At 36.4% G+C, this 20,215-nt stretch overlaps 1 protein-coding gene across 1 annotated transcript; it reads left to right on the plus strand.

Moving 5' to 3' along the window:
* The first annotated feature begins 1,618 nt into the window (after nucleotides 1-1,618).
* Nucleotides 1,619-20,215, plus strand: LOC131434613 (uncharacterized). Its single transcript, XM_058601500.1, has 9 exons — nucleotides 1,619-2,469; nucleotides 2,539-2,704; nucleotides 2,770-2,913; nucleotides 3,037-3,658; nucleotides 3,716-4,110; nucleotides 4,176-4,356; nucleotides 5,357-5,705; nucleotides 5,763-5,910; nucleotides 5,968-20,215. The coding sequence occupies exons 1-9, from the start codon at nucleotides 1,878-1,880 to the stop codon at nucleotides 6,617-6,619; spliced, it is 3,249 nt and encodes a 1,082-aa protein (XP_058457483.1). The 5' UTR covers nucleotides 1,619-1,877; the 3' UTR covers nucleotides 6,620-20,215.

Raw genomic sequence — 20,215 nt, forward strand, 5'->3', positions numbered from 1 at the left:
ATCTGTAAAGTAATGAGTAAATGCTCACATAATAAAGTTCATTTATTGGAAACATAAACTTTCCATACTAGAAGTTTTGCGTCGCAGCCACGTTCTCGTCCAAAGAAATCACCCGAGCATATACTTTTCCACATTCCAGCTCAATACCCCGAATACATTATTTCCTAAGGTTTTCTTCAGTTCCATGAGAGTTTGCGATACATGATCGCGACACGATTTTTCTACCACTTGTAAAAGAGTTTTGAAACACTTTCGCAGTTCCGCTTCTGAAATCGCGAAAATTTTCTAAGTTAGGAAAATAGATTTCATTAAATATTTCGAATGAACATCACAGATGATCTCGGTTTACTTAAAGTGCCGGTGTCACTTCGTGCGATTCTCTAGTATGTTTATGTTGCTGAACCATTTTTCGCAAGATTCTGGTTAAGCCTTTCCATTGTCAATCGAATTCTGATCCTTTGGGTACCTCAAAATAGATCCTTTCGGGACAACAGCGACAGTTGTATATTAACTTTTTTCTAGGACTTTTACATTAACGTCTATCGGTAATAGGACAAAATCGCCCTTATTCTGAATAACGTCGTATCGTTTTTTCCCTCGTATTTCATTTGTATTCCCCATAACGCTAGCAAAATCAAAGGTAGCTATGATTCGATCGAACCACATTCGATCGAAAAATCAATACGTCGTTATTCAGAATAAGGGCGAATACTTCGTGAATTTGTTTGTTTCGATAGTCCCATGACAAAAGGGCCTAACTGTAAATGAGAGCCTCACTTTGTTTGCTTTCTCTTTTGATTATTACGGAGCCATTATTGCAAATTCTCTAAGGTTTCCAATATAAATCGAAAGCTAGTAGTTTTACCGTAAAAGTTTATCGAAGAGTTAAGCGTCATATATAAAATCAGTTCGGTAAATCGTGAAAGAAAAAGTAAACAAAGAGAAACTGTCATTTGCAGTTAGGTCCTTTTGTCGTGGGACGGTCGGTTTATTTATATTACAAGAGTCCCTTGGTAACACACGCATAGCTACCAAAACAGTGTTGCTCAAGAAGATTACTTCCATTAATAACAAGGGGTGCTCAATACTATGGTATTAAGAGCCTACGTATCACCTACGGACACTTTTTATTTAAATTTTCCTTCGGAGTGCCTGGTCGTGTAACCGGTTTCATAATAACCAGATTAATTGATAGATTATTTCACTTCTTTGTATCTGGAATACTATCATATTTAAACAAGAATTAAATCCAAAAGCTATATTACTTACTTCAGTTATTCCTCAGCATTTCGAAATAATAAACATATTCCATGGAAACGCTGTTTATTATTTATTTCGGTCTTCAGTGGTGCTAGTTGTTTGGAAAATTCATCAACGTATTTACGTTGTCAGGTGACAGTGTATTTCGACAATGTACCGCATAGTGCAAAATGTGTTCACCGAAATTCGTGCTAGTATTCCGTATTATTATTTGTATTTGGTGCAAACTGGGTTATGTTTGGCATCAAGCGAAAACGACATACGACATGGTGGGCATGGTCTAAGAGGTATGCAATGTTTTTTTTTCAGTGTTTTCATATGGCATGCGCGCTTTGAGTTGACAGCTGTGGGCTAACTCTTCGTTCTTAAACAGAAACAATCATTGTACGGAGCATCTTTTCCTGGCGTTTTTTCGAAGTGATTAACTTGCTTTGTGTTCAGCACTTGCTATTTCGGCATATTTCATTTTTCTAAAAGCTCTAAAAAGTTACTAGAAAGTATTATCACGCCGTTAACAGTAATGAGAAGCTAATATAAAAGGATAGAAAAAATCGCATACATTTAGGAGAGTGACTCAGACTCCGCCTCTTGGAAGGACAGTACGGATTTGATACAAGATGGAGAATCTGAACTTTCCACCGGTGGAATTCAATCGGCCCGATTGTTCCGACAGCAGTAAAACTGTCTTCCAGGAGTTTGCGATTGTGCTTCACAATTTTCACCTTTTCGAGTCTATTCCGACGGGCAAATGGCTGTCACTGTTGCAGGAAAAGGCGCTCGTTAGACGGAAAACCAACACTAGAGAAGCGGACCGACTCCATCACCTTTCGGAGCAGTTAGCCGAGAATGACGAGCTGGATAAAGCAATGATTCATATAACGCAAGCACTGTATCGCTGCCCACCAGACAGTATCCTAGCGAAGGCTATCCTATGCCAGAAGGGGGAATTGCTCCGAAGAAAAGAGCGAATACAAGACGCAATCCGACATCTAGAGCATTGTCTGCAGATTGAAGGGGAACGATTTTCGTTCGGGACGTATCTGTGTTTGCTACGTTGCTACAAGGCGATGGGGAATGCGATGAAGGTGCGGACGACTCTGGGTCGCTGTGCCACTTTCTTCAATCGCTGGAAGGACGAATTTCAGCGGTACGATTCGCAGTTGAAAAACGAACCGGATGTACACATGGAAGAAATGAAGAAAGAGTTTGGTAAAGGCGGAATTACTACAGAATCGAGGGAATTTATTTTATTTGATGTTTTGTTTTTTTTTTGTATAGATCTTCACGCAAATTGCATTCCTATCGAAATTATGAACGATAAAAGCTTTCGAAATGAACCAGCAGTACAGGACGACTACGAAGAGGATATTGAGCTGGAACCGTTCATGGGCTTTTCTACAGACAGCAAACTGTGTGGTGCTTCTAGAGCTTGCAGTTTGAACTTGTAAAGATTTTTGTTTTACAGTAATTACAAATATTATGATGAATTGTTTTTTTTTTCAATTGCAGGAATGAAAAATTTCCTAAGTTGGTGGCTAATTCGTTTATTCCAGAAGGATCGATTGTTCTTATTGAGCGTCCACTAGCATCTCATTTGGAATTCTCTAAGGTGCAGTGTTATACTTGCCATGTTGTTCACCCTCATCTAATACCGTAAGTTTAAACATGTTATGAACTTCAAGTAAAATAATTTATTGTGTTTATGTTGGCATTTCTTTTGCTAAGTAAACGTATCATAAATACAAGCACATAGTAAAACAGTGTTATATTTTTCAGCTGCTTCAACTGCCAAGGTGTGTTCTACTGTTCCTACGAGTGCCAACGGAAAGACGCCGGTTATCACAAATTCGAATGCCGTGGTTACCAACTGTTGTTTTTTCCTCTAGTCAATGGAAACTTGGAGCTGCGAATGCTCATCAGAACCTTGAACACACTCAAGCGAGTGCTGGCAGTTAAACCTGTTTCGGTTCTCAAAAACCCCAGAACGGCAGAGGAGCTGTACAAGCTACTCTTGGAAGGTCGCGAACCTTTCGCTGACCTGTTCAATGCTCTGATAGTTAAGCTGGACTATTCCAGATTTCGAGCGGAGGACTTCGATGCGCTTATGATTAAGACGGAAAAATTGCTCAGCTATATCAAATTAGACGGACAGCTCAAGCGGTTATATTTTGCACAATGGAAGCACTTTGACGATTTTCAGTTCGATATCTTTGTCAGCGGACTGTTGTTGCACTTCTGTACCTTAACCATGAATAAAGTAAGCCGACTGTCGTTCGACATTCCAGCAACAGATGATTTTGTTGGGCGCGTTCAGGAGAACGTTGGTATCGGCAATAATTATGAACAGGAACCACTGAAAAAAACTGTACTGGAAACGTTGGAGCGGTATGGCAAGGAGGTAAGAATATGTCTGGATGAGATTCAAAACTGTTTATAGAATTTTTTTTTCATCAAGTATTCAAAACGAAACTCAATCGATACGGCTCTGTTAAGGGAAGGAGTTTGGAGTCATCTGGAGATGCTTCGCACCGAATATGAAGACAGTAGGAAACTGGAAGAATCGGATGCCAACTCGTGTCATCAGGTGTGGACTCGGGTGAACGTGAAACGACTATGGCAACGATGTCTGGATGGTGCCCAGTTGGATGCGGACCGTCGGCAGCAACGACAGAAACCGTCCGACGAGGATATAGTTTCGAAAGCGCTGCTACGGTTCTTCGATGCGTATTTCGATCATTTCGGGGAAATTCCTATGTGCAGCCGAACGCGGACGTTTCCGAATGTGATGCGAGCCTTTTATTCGACGGGGATGAAACTGAAGCATTCGTGTGGACCAAATCTTTTCTTTGCGTGAGTAAACTGAGTTTATATTGTGAGATTTTGTCTATGAAATAATATCCCTTTTTCAATTGTAGAATGATTTCAAACGGTCTATTCGTTGTCCGCGCCAGACGAGACATTAAAAAAGGCGAAGAACTTACGCTTAATCATGGTCCACACTACAAAGAAGCATCCCGCGATAAGCGCCGGAGTTATCTACGTAAAATCTACATCAATTGTGATTGCACTCAGTGTGGTGTCCTTGATGATCATTGGGTAATTTGGACGTTGACTAACAATATTTATTTTTGCATATGTAATTTATTAGAATATGAACTAATTTTCTTCTTGGGGATACAACAACTAGAAAAAATTGGTACTGTATAAAGCATGGCTGGTCTAAATATTTGTTTATAAACTGATTATTTGTTCTTCAGACAGAGCTTAGAATTCCTATTTGTACGAGTATATGATTAACGGTTTATGTGGAACTATTAGGTGGCGTTAACAGTTCAACATAAACTGCCAAGGCACTGATGAGTCGAAGACGAAATGTAAAAATAAGAAATTGTTATGTGCACTTAGCACAAACTGATACCCATGCGGTTCTAAGAACCCCCAAATCAAAGTATATGAGCATTTAATAAATTTATTACACTTCGTCTGGATTCCATCCATGTGATCCTCTAAAATGAAATTGTTATCATACGTTATACAAAATATTTTGCTCTATAAGACCATGTGACGCTCGTTTGCGAGTTCTAACTGCATTGAGAGCAGTATGCTGGCTCCAATGTGATATTCAATTTTTACCTGCATTTTTCCATTCATTACATATCCTTTCGTGTAGCGATGATATAATTTGTATTATATATTGTCATTCAATACACGTTTCATTGTATAAGTAATTTTGTAGCAGTATTCATATCATTAGTAGAGCCGTTATGTTATTTTGCGAATTATTTGACTTTCAGTCAACGAATTTTGATAGAATTGGAGACGATAACTTTGCGACATTTGTGCAACAATGTTATAGCGACGCGAAAACTCGAAGCGTAAGCATGGCCTGAAAAAGGCTGATTTATTATTAGCCTCGAGAAATACTGGGATGCTCGGAATACAATTTATTGTTAGTCTTTAAAAATACTGTTATTGTTTCTGGAAGTCTTGAAATAGATTCATTTAGTGCAGTGCGAACGACTGTTCAACACCGACGATTGACTTCCGATATGATTATTTTCATAACCTTGTTACTGACGAGCGTATTCATTCGCAGATTCAATACCAACGCATCAAATGTGAATATTGTTTGTTCAAGCCAGCACCCTCCAACCCGTGTCCCGAGTGTAAACACGTCAAGGAGTTGTCATGGGAAATGGAAATTCTAATACAGCAGCTGCAGGATCTGGAATTAAATCTATCGAAAAATTCACTTCCTCAGCTGTTGCCGCTAACGGCTTTGGGTCGTACGGCCGGTGGCTTGCAAACGGCCACTGCTTCCGGTAAGCGTAAAGTCGAGTTACTCCTTTTTTTCGAACGCATTTGGCAGATGGTGTACGTCGATGCAAGCAACATACCGCTGTACAATAACCTAAAGGAACAGCTGTCCTGCTTTGCGGAGGAGGGTAACATTTGAATTTTATTGGTATAAACCTACAATTGTTGATTTAACTTTCCCACAGTAATTCGAGATGCTGTCGACGAAGTGTATGTTTTGCTGAAGCGCTGTAAGGACGTGATCGACACGTTGTTCCCACATATGAGTGTACAGGTAGCAAACGAATATGAGCTGGTAGTTCGGCGGGCTGTGAAGTATATGGTACCAGCGAAGTACGTCACTTTCGCGTTCGAATTCACAAGTTATTGAATGTTATACTTGATTTTCAGATTTCTCGGCGTGGATCGTAGTCAGGTTTATCGGACCTTTGATCTGGCTTATTCGATGATAAAGCACGCATTCCTTATCCTAGAATCACACTTTCTGTACGACGACGAAAGCTATCGAAAGTTGACGGTAGTGGAACACTCGCTGCGGTTATTCGAGGAAAACTTGCGTGTGAATGGTGCTAAGGAAGACGCCGAACTTTTTCTTTCGTTGACTAAACCTGTAAAAAGAAAGAAAGATCCATCAAGTGTAAAGAAACGGGAGCTAAAACAATCCAACGGCAAATCCTCCAAAGAAACAAAACCATCGGATGACATTCAGGACACTATCAGTGAGCTGAAGCAAGCCAGTGCTGAAACAAAGTCCGCTCTCCTGCGAAATGGAAAGCTACCAAATGGTATTAGTACAAAGAATATCCCAAACGGTGCTAACAGTTGTAATACAAGCAGCAGTAGTAGTTGCAGTAGTAGCAATGGTAGTGGTGACATCGTTAAAACCATGTTGGTACTTGATGCCGACACTGAGATTGTGGACGGGGTGACGACAGAGATGCAAACTGAATCAAAGCAAAAGACAGGTAAAATCTCCAAACGCAAAGAAACCGGAGCAATTCCAAAACCGAGCCGAACAACGAAACATCATCGTAAAGTTTGAGAAAAGACATCGTATTCCTGGTAAGCTTCGAATATGTTGTTTTATTTTGTGTGTGCGTTCTCCGATGAGCTGTCCCGGAGCTTAGAACGTGTTACTTCGATACCATTCCTGTTTTAATGTTTAGGTTCATATTTTAATGTTTCGAATCATTACCAAACCCGACAGAACAGGCGTTGATCTATTAATTATCGAATCAGTAGTCTATCGTACAAATACTTATCAAATATAAACGATCATAGTCACGCTTAAATAGATGTAGTGAAGCTAAAGATACCCAGAAAAATCGAACACACGTTCAATTCTTCTTAGTTGATAACCTAACAAAAAAAACCTTGGAAGTGCTGTTGCTGCAGAACAATTCTATACTGTACTTAATTTGAACTATACTCATCGTATATTGATCCCTCATAATATAAAAACAAAAAACGAACTATTTTTTCTAAAATCAAGTTTTTACTAAATTTCCATTTGTTTCCGACCAATTTTTGCGTCACGTGTGACGACGAATCTCACTACAGGATAGGCCATTTTTGTGCACTACGAGAAGTCGATTTGGATCGATGGGCTTTCTTAGGTGTTTTATCGTTACGTCAAAATTGAACGAACAGCAGTACTGTCTCCATGGATTGCACATTATGTTAAACCAAGTAGCCCTGCGAGCATATGAACAGTACTGCTGAATTGTCAAATAAATTGAGGTTAGCAGTGATGTTAAAAAAAACTTAATTGCTCCCAAGTAACCCTCTGACGCTATTAGGGTTTGCACGAAAATGACAGGATGGACATCCTTTGACAGCTATCAGTGGTTTGTTTACATGTTCATTCCATTCTTTTCCATGATATTCCCGGTACATTCAACAATGTTCCTTTTTTTACGGTGTTGAAAAACCATGTCAAACGATGAATTTGATTCATCGGCAGTTCATTGATGTCGTAATCGTGCAAAACCTGATTCTTGTATCATTCGATTGTGTTCCTTGTTATTCTTGTATAATACCATTCGGTACTAACATGTGATTAGGGCATATCGTGCGATATGCCCTTTTGAAAGTTACGAAAAATAATGCTCATTACTCAAGTTTTAAACATTAAATTCAAGCATATTGCGCACAATTTCGTAGATTGGGCTTCTATCTACGAGATTATATCGATTGTTGTATAAATGAAGGTTGTATAGTCGAGCAATGAGCATTATATTTTGTAACATTCGCAAGGCCCTATCGTGCGATATGCCCAAATCACATGTTACTACCGCATTGTGTTCGTTGTCATTTCAGTGCAAACAAATCACCGATTGCTGTCACTTTAGGTGGTTTGTTTGCACTGGAATGACAAAAACATAATGAAATGATTCAAGAATAACATAGAACAGAATGGAATAATACGGAATAAGCATGTAAACAAACCATCATTTTGTGAGATTATGTCTTTTTCGTGCAAAACCTTATTAGGTTTTGCATGATAACGACACAAATGGAATGTCGACGAATCAAATTCATCTTTAAGAACTATTAGGTTTTGCACGATGGCCACTCGAATGCACTACCGATGAACTGACGACGAATCAAATTCATCTTTTGACAGCTATCAGTACATATCTATTAACACGTATTCAAATTAGAATGAACGCAATGAACACCTGAACAAACCACTGATAGTTGTCAAAATTGATTGATTTTTTAAGGTTATGTCATGTTCGTGCAAAATCTAATTAGGTTTTGCTCGAACATGACATAACCTCACAAAAATGAACAGAATGAACTTTTTTTGACAGTCGACGTGTACTTGTTTACAGTTTAAAAGTTCATCGTTCGAATGTATAATTTGCAAGTCGCCTCATACTCAACAGATTCATACATATATCGCTCCTTGATGCTGGAAACACATTCAGGGCAATCTTTTTAGTTATTTTCACAATGGAATACGTTGTTAACAGGCACTTTTTCGTAATTTTTTTCAATTTTTAACTTGCAGTCGCAAAACAAAACAAGTACACGGCAACTGTCAAAGATGAACTTGATTCATCGGCAGTTCATTTGTGTCGTAATCGTGCAAAACCTAATTAGGTTTTGCACGAACATGGCATAACCTCATAAAAATGAACAGAATGAACTTTTAAACTGTAAACAAGTACACGTCGACTGTAAAAAATAGTTCATTCTGTTCATTTTTGTGAGGTTATTAGGTTTTGCACGAACATGACATAACCTCACAAAAATGAACAGAATGAACTTTTTTGACAGTCGACGTGTACTTGTTTACAGTTTAAAAGTTCATCGTTCGAATGTATAATTTGCAAGTCGCCTCATACTCAACAGATTCATACATATATCGCTCCTTGATGCTGGAAACACATTCAGGGCAATCTTTTTAGTTATTTTCACAATGGAATACGTTGTTAACAGGCACTTTTTCGTAATTTTTTTCAATTTTTAACTTGCAGTCGCAAAACAAAACAAGTACACGGCAACTGTCAAAGATGAACTTGATTCATCGGCAGTTCATTTGTGTCGTAATCGTGCAAAACCTAATTAGGTTTTGCACGAACATGGCATAACCTCATAAAAATGAACAGAATGAACTTTTAAACTGTAAACAAGTACACGTCGACTGTAAAAAATAGTTCATTCTGTTCATTTTTGTGAGGTTATTAGGTTTTGCACGAACATGACATAACCTCACAAAAATGAACAGAATGAACTTTTTTTGACAGTCGACGTGTACTTGTTTACAGTTTAAAAGTTCATCGTTCGAATGTATAATTTGCAAGTCGCCTCATACTCAACAGATTCATACATATATCGCTCCTTGATGCTGGAAACACATTCAGGGCAATCTTTTTAGTTATTTTCACAATGGAATACGTTGTTAACAGGCACTTTTTCGTAATTTTTTTCAATTTTTAACTTGCAGTCGCAAAACAAAACAAGTACACGGCAACTGTCAAAGATGAACTTGATTCATCGGCAGTTCATTTGTGTCGTAATCGTGCAAAACCTAATGTCATGTTCGTGCAAAACCTAATTGAACTACCGATGAATCAAGTTCATCTTTGACAGCTGCCGGTGGTTTGTTTTGTTTTTCGACTGTAAATCAAAAATTGAAAAATGACGAACAAGTGCCTGTTAAAAACATGTTGCACAGCGAAAAGAACTAAAAAGATTGCTTTGTATGCGTTTCCAGCATCAAGGAGCGATATTTATATAAAACTGTTTAGTGTGAGGCGACTTGCAATTTTTAAGTTCAAAGAGGTTCATCACCTCTGATAAACTTTCAAACTATAAACAAACCAGCGGCGGCTGTTATAAAAAGTTAATTCTGTTCATTTGGTGAGGTTATGTCATGTTCGTGTAAAACCTAATAACACGTATTCAAATTAGAATGAACACATAAACAAACCTTGACAGTTCAGCGGTACTGTTTACAAACATACTCAAAGAAAAATAGAAGTGCACATCTTAAACAATCATCTTTACACTTTGCAACTAGTCACTTTTATTTAATAAATCTCAAAAACTAACCGTATCCAATCGTCAACAAATGTTTACTCTATTTAGGTGATATGGACCGTAAATGCTCTCATTCAATTTGTCAACAGAGGTTAACAGTGACGGTAAAAAACCTAATAATGCGATGAGATCAATAATTCATTCGCCGGGTTGTGAGATTTGTCATTTCGCGTCATTTAATACATAGTTCTTGGTATCATAGTGATAAATCCGGAAATATTGCTGAGAAACAAGAAAAAAATCACTAGCCAACTTTGCAGATTAATATAGTTTTGATAGCTCGAATTGTAAAAGTTTCAGTAAATAACTTCGCTATATAGTTTAAGGCTTAACAAAACGTCAGATCTTATTGACTTTTTCGAAAGGCCTCATCTGCTAAATGACAGCTTCTTTTTGTTTACTATTATTAACTGATTGGCCGTTTCCATGTTTGCTTCAACTAATTTTGATATAAATTAAGCCCTGAACTTGAAAATGGAATGAAAATCTTTTACAATAGAAAGTAAACAAATGGAGGATCTCACTTGCCGGTGCAGTTGTTTGGAAAAAGCATCGAAATATCCTCATAAGAGAACACGCTTCTTTTGCTTGCTATTCCGTCAATATCTCGGTTAATTTTAAAAATAGTGCCATAAAGATTGAAAGATAGAAAAAACAGAGTTATTGACAGAACAACTTTTAACGTAGGACTACGTGTTTGTTTTTTATATAGGGGTGCAAACTCAAAGTTCAAAGGTAATCAAAACCGTACAAACAGTGATCAGGTTTCGAATATCTACCATGTGTGCAAGTATTTCAATGTCTCTTAAAATAAATTAGGTATATTTCGAAACAAAAGCGCTATTTTGTTAGCTGGACTCTCCTCTTCAAAACGAAAAAGCAAAGTCTTGGTATTGTAATTATTTTGTGGCTTTTAATCTTTTGTTTCGATAGACTTCGCAGTCGATCCATAGCGTACAGAACCATTGTATGACTGGTGCTACAATCCTACTGACACTAAGAATCCTTCCAGGTCGGGTCTCGAGCGTACAACAACTGCCTTTTAAGACCATTGTTCTGTTTGTTTGCTTGATTTCGAGCTTGATGTCGTATTAACCATGTCGAGTCTCGATCTAAAGAAGAGCATTTGCGTCATTTGCTTCTTTAATCAAAAGAAAAAGGCATCGGTAAGTCATCGAAATCCTGAAGAGACTTATGACAAACTTTCCCCAACCGTCAATACTGTGAACGCTGGTTTTAACGTTTGAAAACAGGCGATTGTTACCAGTTTGAAGTTGACATATTACCACCACTAGCAGCAGTGGTGCTAGATGTATTAAAGAATAAGCCACTGTTCGGACTTTGTGCCGGTTTTCCTTTAATAACTTTTTCTACAAACGTCTGGTTGTTTTGCGGTCTTCTAAAGTTTTCTTCCTCGTTAAATTTCCTACGAAAATAACACATGCACTGATTTTTAGAGTTCATAGGTTGATCTCCAGCCGATTTTTTTTGTAAAAACTGAACAAATTCCCATACAAACTTTAAACCTCGGGCGCGAAAATATAGTTTCTCATATCGAGCTAAAATTTTGCATGGTGCTTATAAGACCCAAAAGGAACAGGAAAACCTACTGTATATCCTCACCATTTGCTGTTACCTCTGGAGTTCCTCGAGGAGGTCATCTTGGACCGTTTATATTTTTATTGCATCTCAACGATCCAAAATTTTTCGATGAAGTGTATAAAACTATCGTTCGACGATGACTAAAATATTTCATATAATCAAATCTGCAGCTGACTCAGAGTTTCTACAAAAACAATTATTTAATTCAACTAATTGGTGTAACATAAACCAAATGGTTTCAAATGGCTCTAAATGCCCCGTTATCTTTTTTAGTTGCAAAAAGTCTGTATTCAAGTTCGAGTATAATATTTCACTAACTGTTCTCGAACACGCATTGTCTGTGTGTTCTTCTGGATTCTAAGTTAAATTTTAAGGAGCACATAGAGTTCACTATCTCCAAAGCCTCTATGCTATTAGTATTTATTTTCCACGTTACTAAAAATCCTCTAATGTAAGCTACTTGTAAGCTCTGTATTGCGCTTTAGTTCGCTCAACTCTCGAATATGCTGCTGTTATCTGGTTACCTTATTACCAAAACGATATCTAACGCATTGAAGCGATTCAACGCAAATTCTTCCGATTCGCTCTCCGACGTCTTCCATGGGGATATCCTTTAAACCTACCAATATACCATGACCGCTGCAAACTGATTGGTCTCGATTTATTATCTGTCCTTCGCAATGTTTGTAAGGCTAGTTTTGTGGCAGACCTACTTCAGTCGCGAATCGATTGCTCCGAGCTTGCAATTGTTACAATTAGACATGTGACGTCATAATCTTCGATCTTATTTTGTCTTCGGATTTCCTATGCTAGAACTAATTATGGATACAACGAGTCCATTACTAGCATGTGCGCATATTTAACAAATGTTTCAAATCTTTCATTTATATCACGTAATGTTATCAAGAAATCGTTCCTCATGTTATTGTCTCATTTGGATGACCGTATTTTGTTGATGCAAGAGATGATGAGGTTTTTTTCATACTGGAGAGCAAGTTTTAACTAAATAAAATAATAAAAGATGAGAAGGAAAAGAAAGACATTCAGAGTAAAAATCGACAACAGGAGAAGGCGCTGTCTCGGAAAACTAAAGTTAAACATGAGGCGATAAATAATTGAAACTGAAATTAAAGATAGTAACTGATGATGTGGCCTACTTTAAAATTCTTCTTACCGAGAAGGACAAGCTTGCCGAGAAAGACAATCTTGAAACAAAGAAAAATGTTTTCGCTGAAATCTGTTAAGCTTCTTTCAAAATGACAAAATTGTGGGCAATTTTATTTTCACTTTTACATTTCCGTACATCAGAGAGTAAATATTAACTAAGAACATCAAAAAAGATGTAGAATTAAAATGAAATCGTTCTCATGGGGTTTCTCAAAGTGACGTGCGGACTTATTTATTGTATTTATATGACAAACTTATGCAGATTTTTATATTATATTCAAGAGGATTTTCAAGTTCTGCATAAAAATAGTGGTGTAAACGACTTCGCGCGTTTTGATTTCGAATTTTTTCGTAACAACCCTGCATTTCGTATAACATGCATGTGGCAAATTAAACACACACAACCTGATTCTTTTATGGAATTTACAATGGATTCCAAACTATTAAAGGTTTTTCTTTATTTGAAATTTATAATTTGGCAACAGAATAATCAACTGCGTAACAGTCCGTAATATCTGTTCAAAATTTTCCATTGTACTACTCTTCAAAGTGTGTGTTCATACAGGAAGAGGCAGGCAAGCAGGACAGACAGGTTCATACAGGAAGAGCCAGGCCACCCAAGTAACCAATAAGCATAAAACGTTGTCGTATCTTTGTTTTATATACACTGAAGTCTTTTTTATGCGAGTTTACGTACCGCATAAAAAACCGCATAACTCTGAAAATCCGCATAAAAACCCGCATAACTCTGAAACTTCGCATAAAAAAACCACATAATTCTGAAACTTCGCATAAAAAAACGCAGAAGGGAAACCGCATAACTCTGAAAATTCGCATAAAAAAATCAAAATATTTGATTATTCAATTTTAAATTATATCCGTTTTTCATTATAGTAGTTTTGGAGTATCATTAACCGAATAACCGAATTCCAGGAATTCGGTGGAGCTCTAAATTTGTTTCATAAAATTGTACTTTTCTCCAATCCATTATAATCGAAGGTACAATTAGAGCAATTTCTTCGTTGCTGTTTGATACTTTTCATTTATATTTCCACTTTTAAATGTTTTATCCTCGTTCATGTTATGTTTTCGGCAAACTGAACTCTAAAAACTTGTTTTAATCCACCTAGTGGTGTAATGATGCCTTTCACATATCAATCATACAATCATATATAATACTGTGGTATTCTTAAAAATAATTTTCTTCGATTCTTAAAAGAATAACCGAAATAGGTTTGTTTGACCGTATACTGATAAAAACTATCAATTTGATTTGAGGTCGATTTAGAAAACTTTTTAAGGTTTTTCCCCATTTTCAGTGATGGTATATAATTTTTGAACCCACTTTATCCTATATTTCCGAAATTCAGGAATTACGTATGGGACTACAGGACCTTTCATTTAACTTTAATATAACTTGACTGCCATATAGATTACTATACGACATTTTTGCCGTATCAGTGCTGATTTCATGCCAATTCAGTGATATCATTTAATGCTTATGGTTACTTGAGAAAACTATTATGCAATTATTTTCGAAAGTACATTTCGTACAATTACTAATAAGTGTGGAACACAACAAACTTTGCTGTATAAATATTCCAAACAATAAATTAACAGTGATTTAGACAATAGTTGAATAGTCCTACGTTAACAGCTCAAACAGCGTCATAAGTCTGTCCGTTTCAGTTTTATCATTGAGTAAAGTTATTGCGATGACAACTTACATGACTTTTAAGGAAGAATATTCTAATTATTAATCATAACAGCTCCGGCTACACTTTCTCGAATTTAGGTATTATTAAAGAATAGTTTTCTATTTTACACCACTTTAAAAAAGTAGAATTGCTACTTTTTCTTAAGTTTATAATCGGAAATGCTGACGTAAATAGATCACAAGTTGATACGATAAAATATTAGGCTCGGGACAAAAAAATGAATGAACTTTTTAAAGTAAAATTTCATTTCCAATTTCACTGTTCATCAGTATTAACTGAGATGTTGATGTTTGGATTGAACCGGGAGTTTTATTTAAACTAGACAAACTTGAAATTTCTACTAGAATTAGGTGTCTTAAATTTCTTAAAGACTGCACTACTTAAAAGTTGGCCGTGCAGAATGGGTTTTGATCTAAAAGAAAGCAGCATACAAAAATTCCAAGGATATGAAAGGTATTTTATATAGCTTTAAAAAACAAGTTGTTGGTCAGCTCTTCAATTTTCCCATTTCTTCAAATTTCGCTTGACAACTGCTCAACATTTTTCGACTGGATGAAAATCTGAACAATTGGGTGAATTCATATTTTTTCGATAAAATCATCGAATTTAATTCACTTATACCATTCGCTGCCATCTCAATTGTAGTAGCAACTAACTAAACCAGGCCTGAACTTTACGGGTCCATTGTGTGATCGAATGAAAGACAAGATCCTCGTTTGGATATACTCCTCCTTGACGCTCCAGTGATGTTCGCTTCCCTCAACTTTATATGCCTTGCCAAATCACCAAATTGCGAGCAAATTTTAATTTGAAAGATGCATTTAAATTTGAACGAAGCAACTCATTTAAGATGATGAAACTATATAAAAATACATTCGTTTTATTTGGCAACAAGGGGTATTTGTAGCACAACACGATACGACTGAGATCCTTCCTCTATTTATATTGAATACAACGAAATTTTAACGGGTTTCGTTTATATTTACTTTTCTAAATAATATAAAAATTCTTTGACTTTGGAATCCTCTGTTCCGGATTGGGAAATTTATGAGTTTATCAGACAGAAATTCATACACTGTGCGCATCAAAATGACACGAACGTTACTTAACATATTGCTGACAACAACGCCACCACAAAAAAAAGCGTTGGCTTCAGGAATCAAAATAACAGACAGCGTTAAACAAAATCTTATCGTTTTTTAAGTGGGGGTTTCTCGACTACTACTCACATTACCAGCTCGGAAAGAATTCCGAAACAAATCCCAGCTGAGCGAAAAATGTTCATTCAAAATTGATTAATGTGAAATTCAGTATGAGCCCCGAATTTATAAGGACTCTAATGGCGTTTTTCATTGACAAACACTGGTGGCGTGGATTGCTCTGGTTTTGCACTTTCGAGCAGAAATCGCAATGAAACACCGTCAAAATGTTGCATTTCTGCTCGAAAGTGCAAAATCAGAGCAATCCACGCCACCAGTCTTTTTCAATGAAAAACGGCATAACACTAACAAACCAATTTTCACGAATCTTTTTTCCTTATCGAAAAATTATTTACATATTTTACTTCCAACAAAAAAAAAACAAGAAAACGCTTAAAATACAAACTGGAACAGTACCCGCATGATCGTTTATTTTTAGGATCGGTTTGTTGTTTTTTCATGAAGAGATCAACTGATTTTTATTCTACTCGAAATACAATATTTAAATAACATTCAAAAACCCTGCACATACTCCAAAAATAATGTTTCTACGCAGTAAAATTAAGAAAATGAACAAATTTTTTAAATAGTTTTGGAAACAAACCTAGTCGAAAGTATATCAAGACGGTGAAACTCCATTCTTGATAAAGACATACTAAGGCTGTGAACTATTTCGCAAATGATGTAACTTTTGATTAAAATCTGAAATATCTAGTTCTAGGAACTCGATTGGGTAGTCTATACACTAGAAAAAAAAAGCTTTTTCAAGAATTAATCTGAACAATATAATTATGAAAGGAAAACACTACCGAAATTATATTACATTTTCACTTTCAATTGACACTAAGTAAATGTGGAAATACTAAGTTTAAAATAAAATAATTAAATAAATTGTAACTGTTTTATTTTTCAAAAGACACGCATCGCATCAACGTCGATGCGTTTTAAATAACAGGTTTAAAATGAAAATATTGAATAAGGAATCTCGTTACTTTTCTTTAATTATATTCATTTTTGGTCAATTTTTGAATTCTTGAAAATGCTCAATCGAGTTACGGCACTTTTTTCCGACATCAGATTTCTTCCAATGACGGAAATTTCTATGGTAACAAAAATAACCCGGATTTAAAAAAAAACAGTCTTGAGTCAAATTGCTCTCTCCATCAGCGCAAAACAAATGGTATGTCACACTGAAATTGTGTATGAAGTTTCATCCAAATCGAAGAATGTCGATCCTGATTTTGCCACCTTTTCTGTTGTTAATTTCTGGAATTGCTTTATAGTTATTTTTTATCGTATTGTTGGATTTGACTCAAACTACGAAGCACTCTAAAATTTGACGACCGGAAACTTATTTGACTGCACTGTAAATAAAATGATAACAAGTAGTATAGTATTTGCAATTGCGAGAGCATAAAAGAGACTTACTTCTTGTTGCGGTATTATTTTGAACGGATTTCCTCAGTTTTTAATCTAACTGCCAAAAACAACCATGCTCTCGAGTTGCTTTATTTTTTAACAACGGAGAAAATTAACGTCTGATCTGTCAGATTTTAACTAGAAGCTAATATTATTTTGTCCCGGGTCGGCGGTTCAATGCTTAGAATGCTGGTCTTACAAACCAGTTGTCGTATGTTCGATTCCCGATCTGGAAGGATTCGTAGTGTCAGTAGAATCGTAGCAATCAGCCATGCAATGGTTCTGTACAGGCCCGTACCCAGGATTTCGTTTCGGGAGGGGCCCAAAGATAAAAAAATAATGTTACTGAAGATTGCTGATGTACCTAATTCTCGGTGTCCCTTTTGTGGGTGTTTTAATGGACACTTTAAACTTTTCCACTGGAACTATTATTGTATTACATTTCTTTACGTTTACTATCTTGTTATTTCTGTAACACATGTCTGAGACCTTCTAAATAATTATATATTTGTTTTTGATTTCGGGAGGGGCCAGGGCCCCTCGGGCCTCCCCTCTGGGTACGTGACTGGTTCTGTACACTCTGAATCGGCTGCGAAGTCTGTTAAAACAGAAGGTCAAATTCCACTACAGGAATGTAATACCAAGGCTTTGCTTTTAATATTATTCACGAAAAGGTTTACAGGCCAAGATATTTTTTTCCTTTGCTTTGTTTTCACGGTTCTATCATAGACAGGGATATTTCTCAGACTTGAACAAACATCGCGTGCACTTTATTTGGGCATAGATCGTGTTGAACTTTGGTCTGCTTTATTTACCGATTCCGATGTGGTTAACAAGAAAAAACCATTCATATGCAAGTGATATCCATATGGTTCTGTTTTAGTTGCGTAGGGCTCTGGTTTCCAGAGTCCCAGCTGGCGTATGGTCGCGTTACGACCAGGAAGGACTTTGAGGGTTAGTAGGATTAGCCATGAAATGGTTCTGTACGCCAGAAATTGGCTGCGTAATCGGTAGGAATCGATGGTCAAATTCCACACAAAGAAAGTCATAATAAGCCTTTGCTTTTTACCAGTTGATAAATAACGAAACAATCCTAGTGAAATAACGAATACGATCTTAATTTGATTGTAACTATTCAAAAGCTACACAATCAACATACATAGAACGGTTCAATGCAGTTATACCCATGATACATTATTATTAACTATACTGTTCTCGCTTTTACTGAAAACTAATCAGAACATACAGGGAATCCAATATTTCATTACATAATTTAAATTTTTTTAGCATTATTTCATTTCTTAATGTTTTTGTTTTGTTTCTTTTCCACGTATCGTTATAGTATGGTTTCAGTTAGTCTAAATATTTTATTTCGCCTATGTTTAAAAGTAGTTCAGTTGTAAATTAGTTTAACATTTATTCTAGATATTTTACTCAAACAACTTCAATCATTACATTTGTACTGATTTGCTTTGTAACTACGAAATAGCTTACTCCGACGGATATAGTTCGCTCTAGACGCAAAAATACCAAAGAACAGAGTGAGATTACTCACGGATCATTGAGGATGGCAGAGAAATATTCTATTATTCCCTCCAATAAACGATCCTAGTATTATCAATACATTATAATAATCTACTAGCACCGCATATGACCACCGACAGGATCAACATCTATACTGAATAACCGATTCTGTCTTTGCTTTTTCTTCTTAAAATATTCTTACATGAGTGCTTGATTGGATGTTTTATCACAACAAACGAAGTTTGACAATTATAGCTGATTGAGTTAATTGACTTTTTTCACGTTGTCGCGTGACTTAATTTCAATCCACGAACAAACCGCGAACCTATTGGTTCGGACAGCTCATAATAGCTTACTGATTGTGCTCGAACCACAATCTGTGAATAACGAATAAACGAGATCTATAAAACATTACACGTGCTTCTACAGCAGTGACGAAAGAATTCCGAACAAACGGTATACCATTTCGGAACGATTCTGCACTTTGCCATTTTATACTGTTTCTATAAAATCAAGCGTACGAATGTAACCAAAAAACGATGGGCCTGTTTGCTAACATTTCATATCAAAGCTCCGTCGATACACGTCAGTATTAAAAAAATGTCGGTAGTCATGAGAAATCGGAATACAGATTCTGTGCGTCAGTGAGTTTTGATGTTCACCAAAAATGCATCATAACTTATCTGCTAGATTTTCCGCATGTATCATACACTGTTTGATATGCATCATCCGTAAGGCTAAAAAACTCGAGGAACTGTCATATAATCGCACCATATATATTCTAACGATAACTATCGTAACTAAGTTATCACCTAGCCAGCTAATCATATAGCTGAGCTTAGCAACATTCATCGAAGTTCAGTTGCCGGAAAATGTGTTACATTGTACTACGCACAGCCATAATCAATCATCATTACACTAAACATAGCTATAAAATGACGTTAACAAAAAGGGTGATTCTAATCATACAATGTATAGAAAAAGACATTTGTTAAAGTTACGGCTAGAAATATTTAACTAAACACCAGTACATGATCTAGTGTATTTTTTTTGCCCAAACCAGACAGTTGTTCACCTTGTTCTACCTTTGTACGGAAGTCGTGTGAGCTGCAATGTTTTTACTGTGTGAAATACCTGATAGATGTCACTAGTGGTATGGTGGGAGGCGGGAGGGATCTGTCGGGTATTTTTCCATGTAGAAAAATTGCAGAAGGAGAACATTGTTGGCACGGTTCCAGCTTCTAGGTAGTTATCAAACGAACAAACTAAAAATCACGTATGAAGAGTGTGAGATAGTGGCTTTTACCGAACCAAATGCGATTTGTTTTGTATATATGTTAGCTAGGCATATTTTTCGTTGGTTTTATTAGTAGGGTAAATAATTTATTTAAATTAATAATATGAAGTGAGAATGAGCTAGACGCGTTTCAAGGAAGCATATAAGTAATACAATGTTGG

The sequence above is a fragment of the Malaya genurostris genome, chromosome 3 (genome assembly GCF_030247185.1).
Source record: "Malaya genurostris strain Urasoe2022 chromosome 3, Malgen_1.1, whole genome shotgun sequence".
In the NCBI taxonomy this organism is placed as follows: domain Eukaryota; kingdom Metazoa; phylum Arthropoda; class Insecta; order Diptera; family Culicidae; genus Malaya; species Malaya genurostris.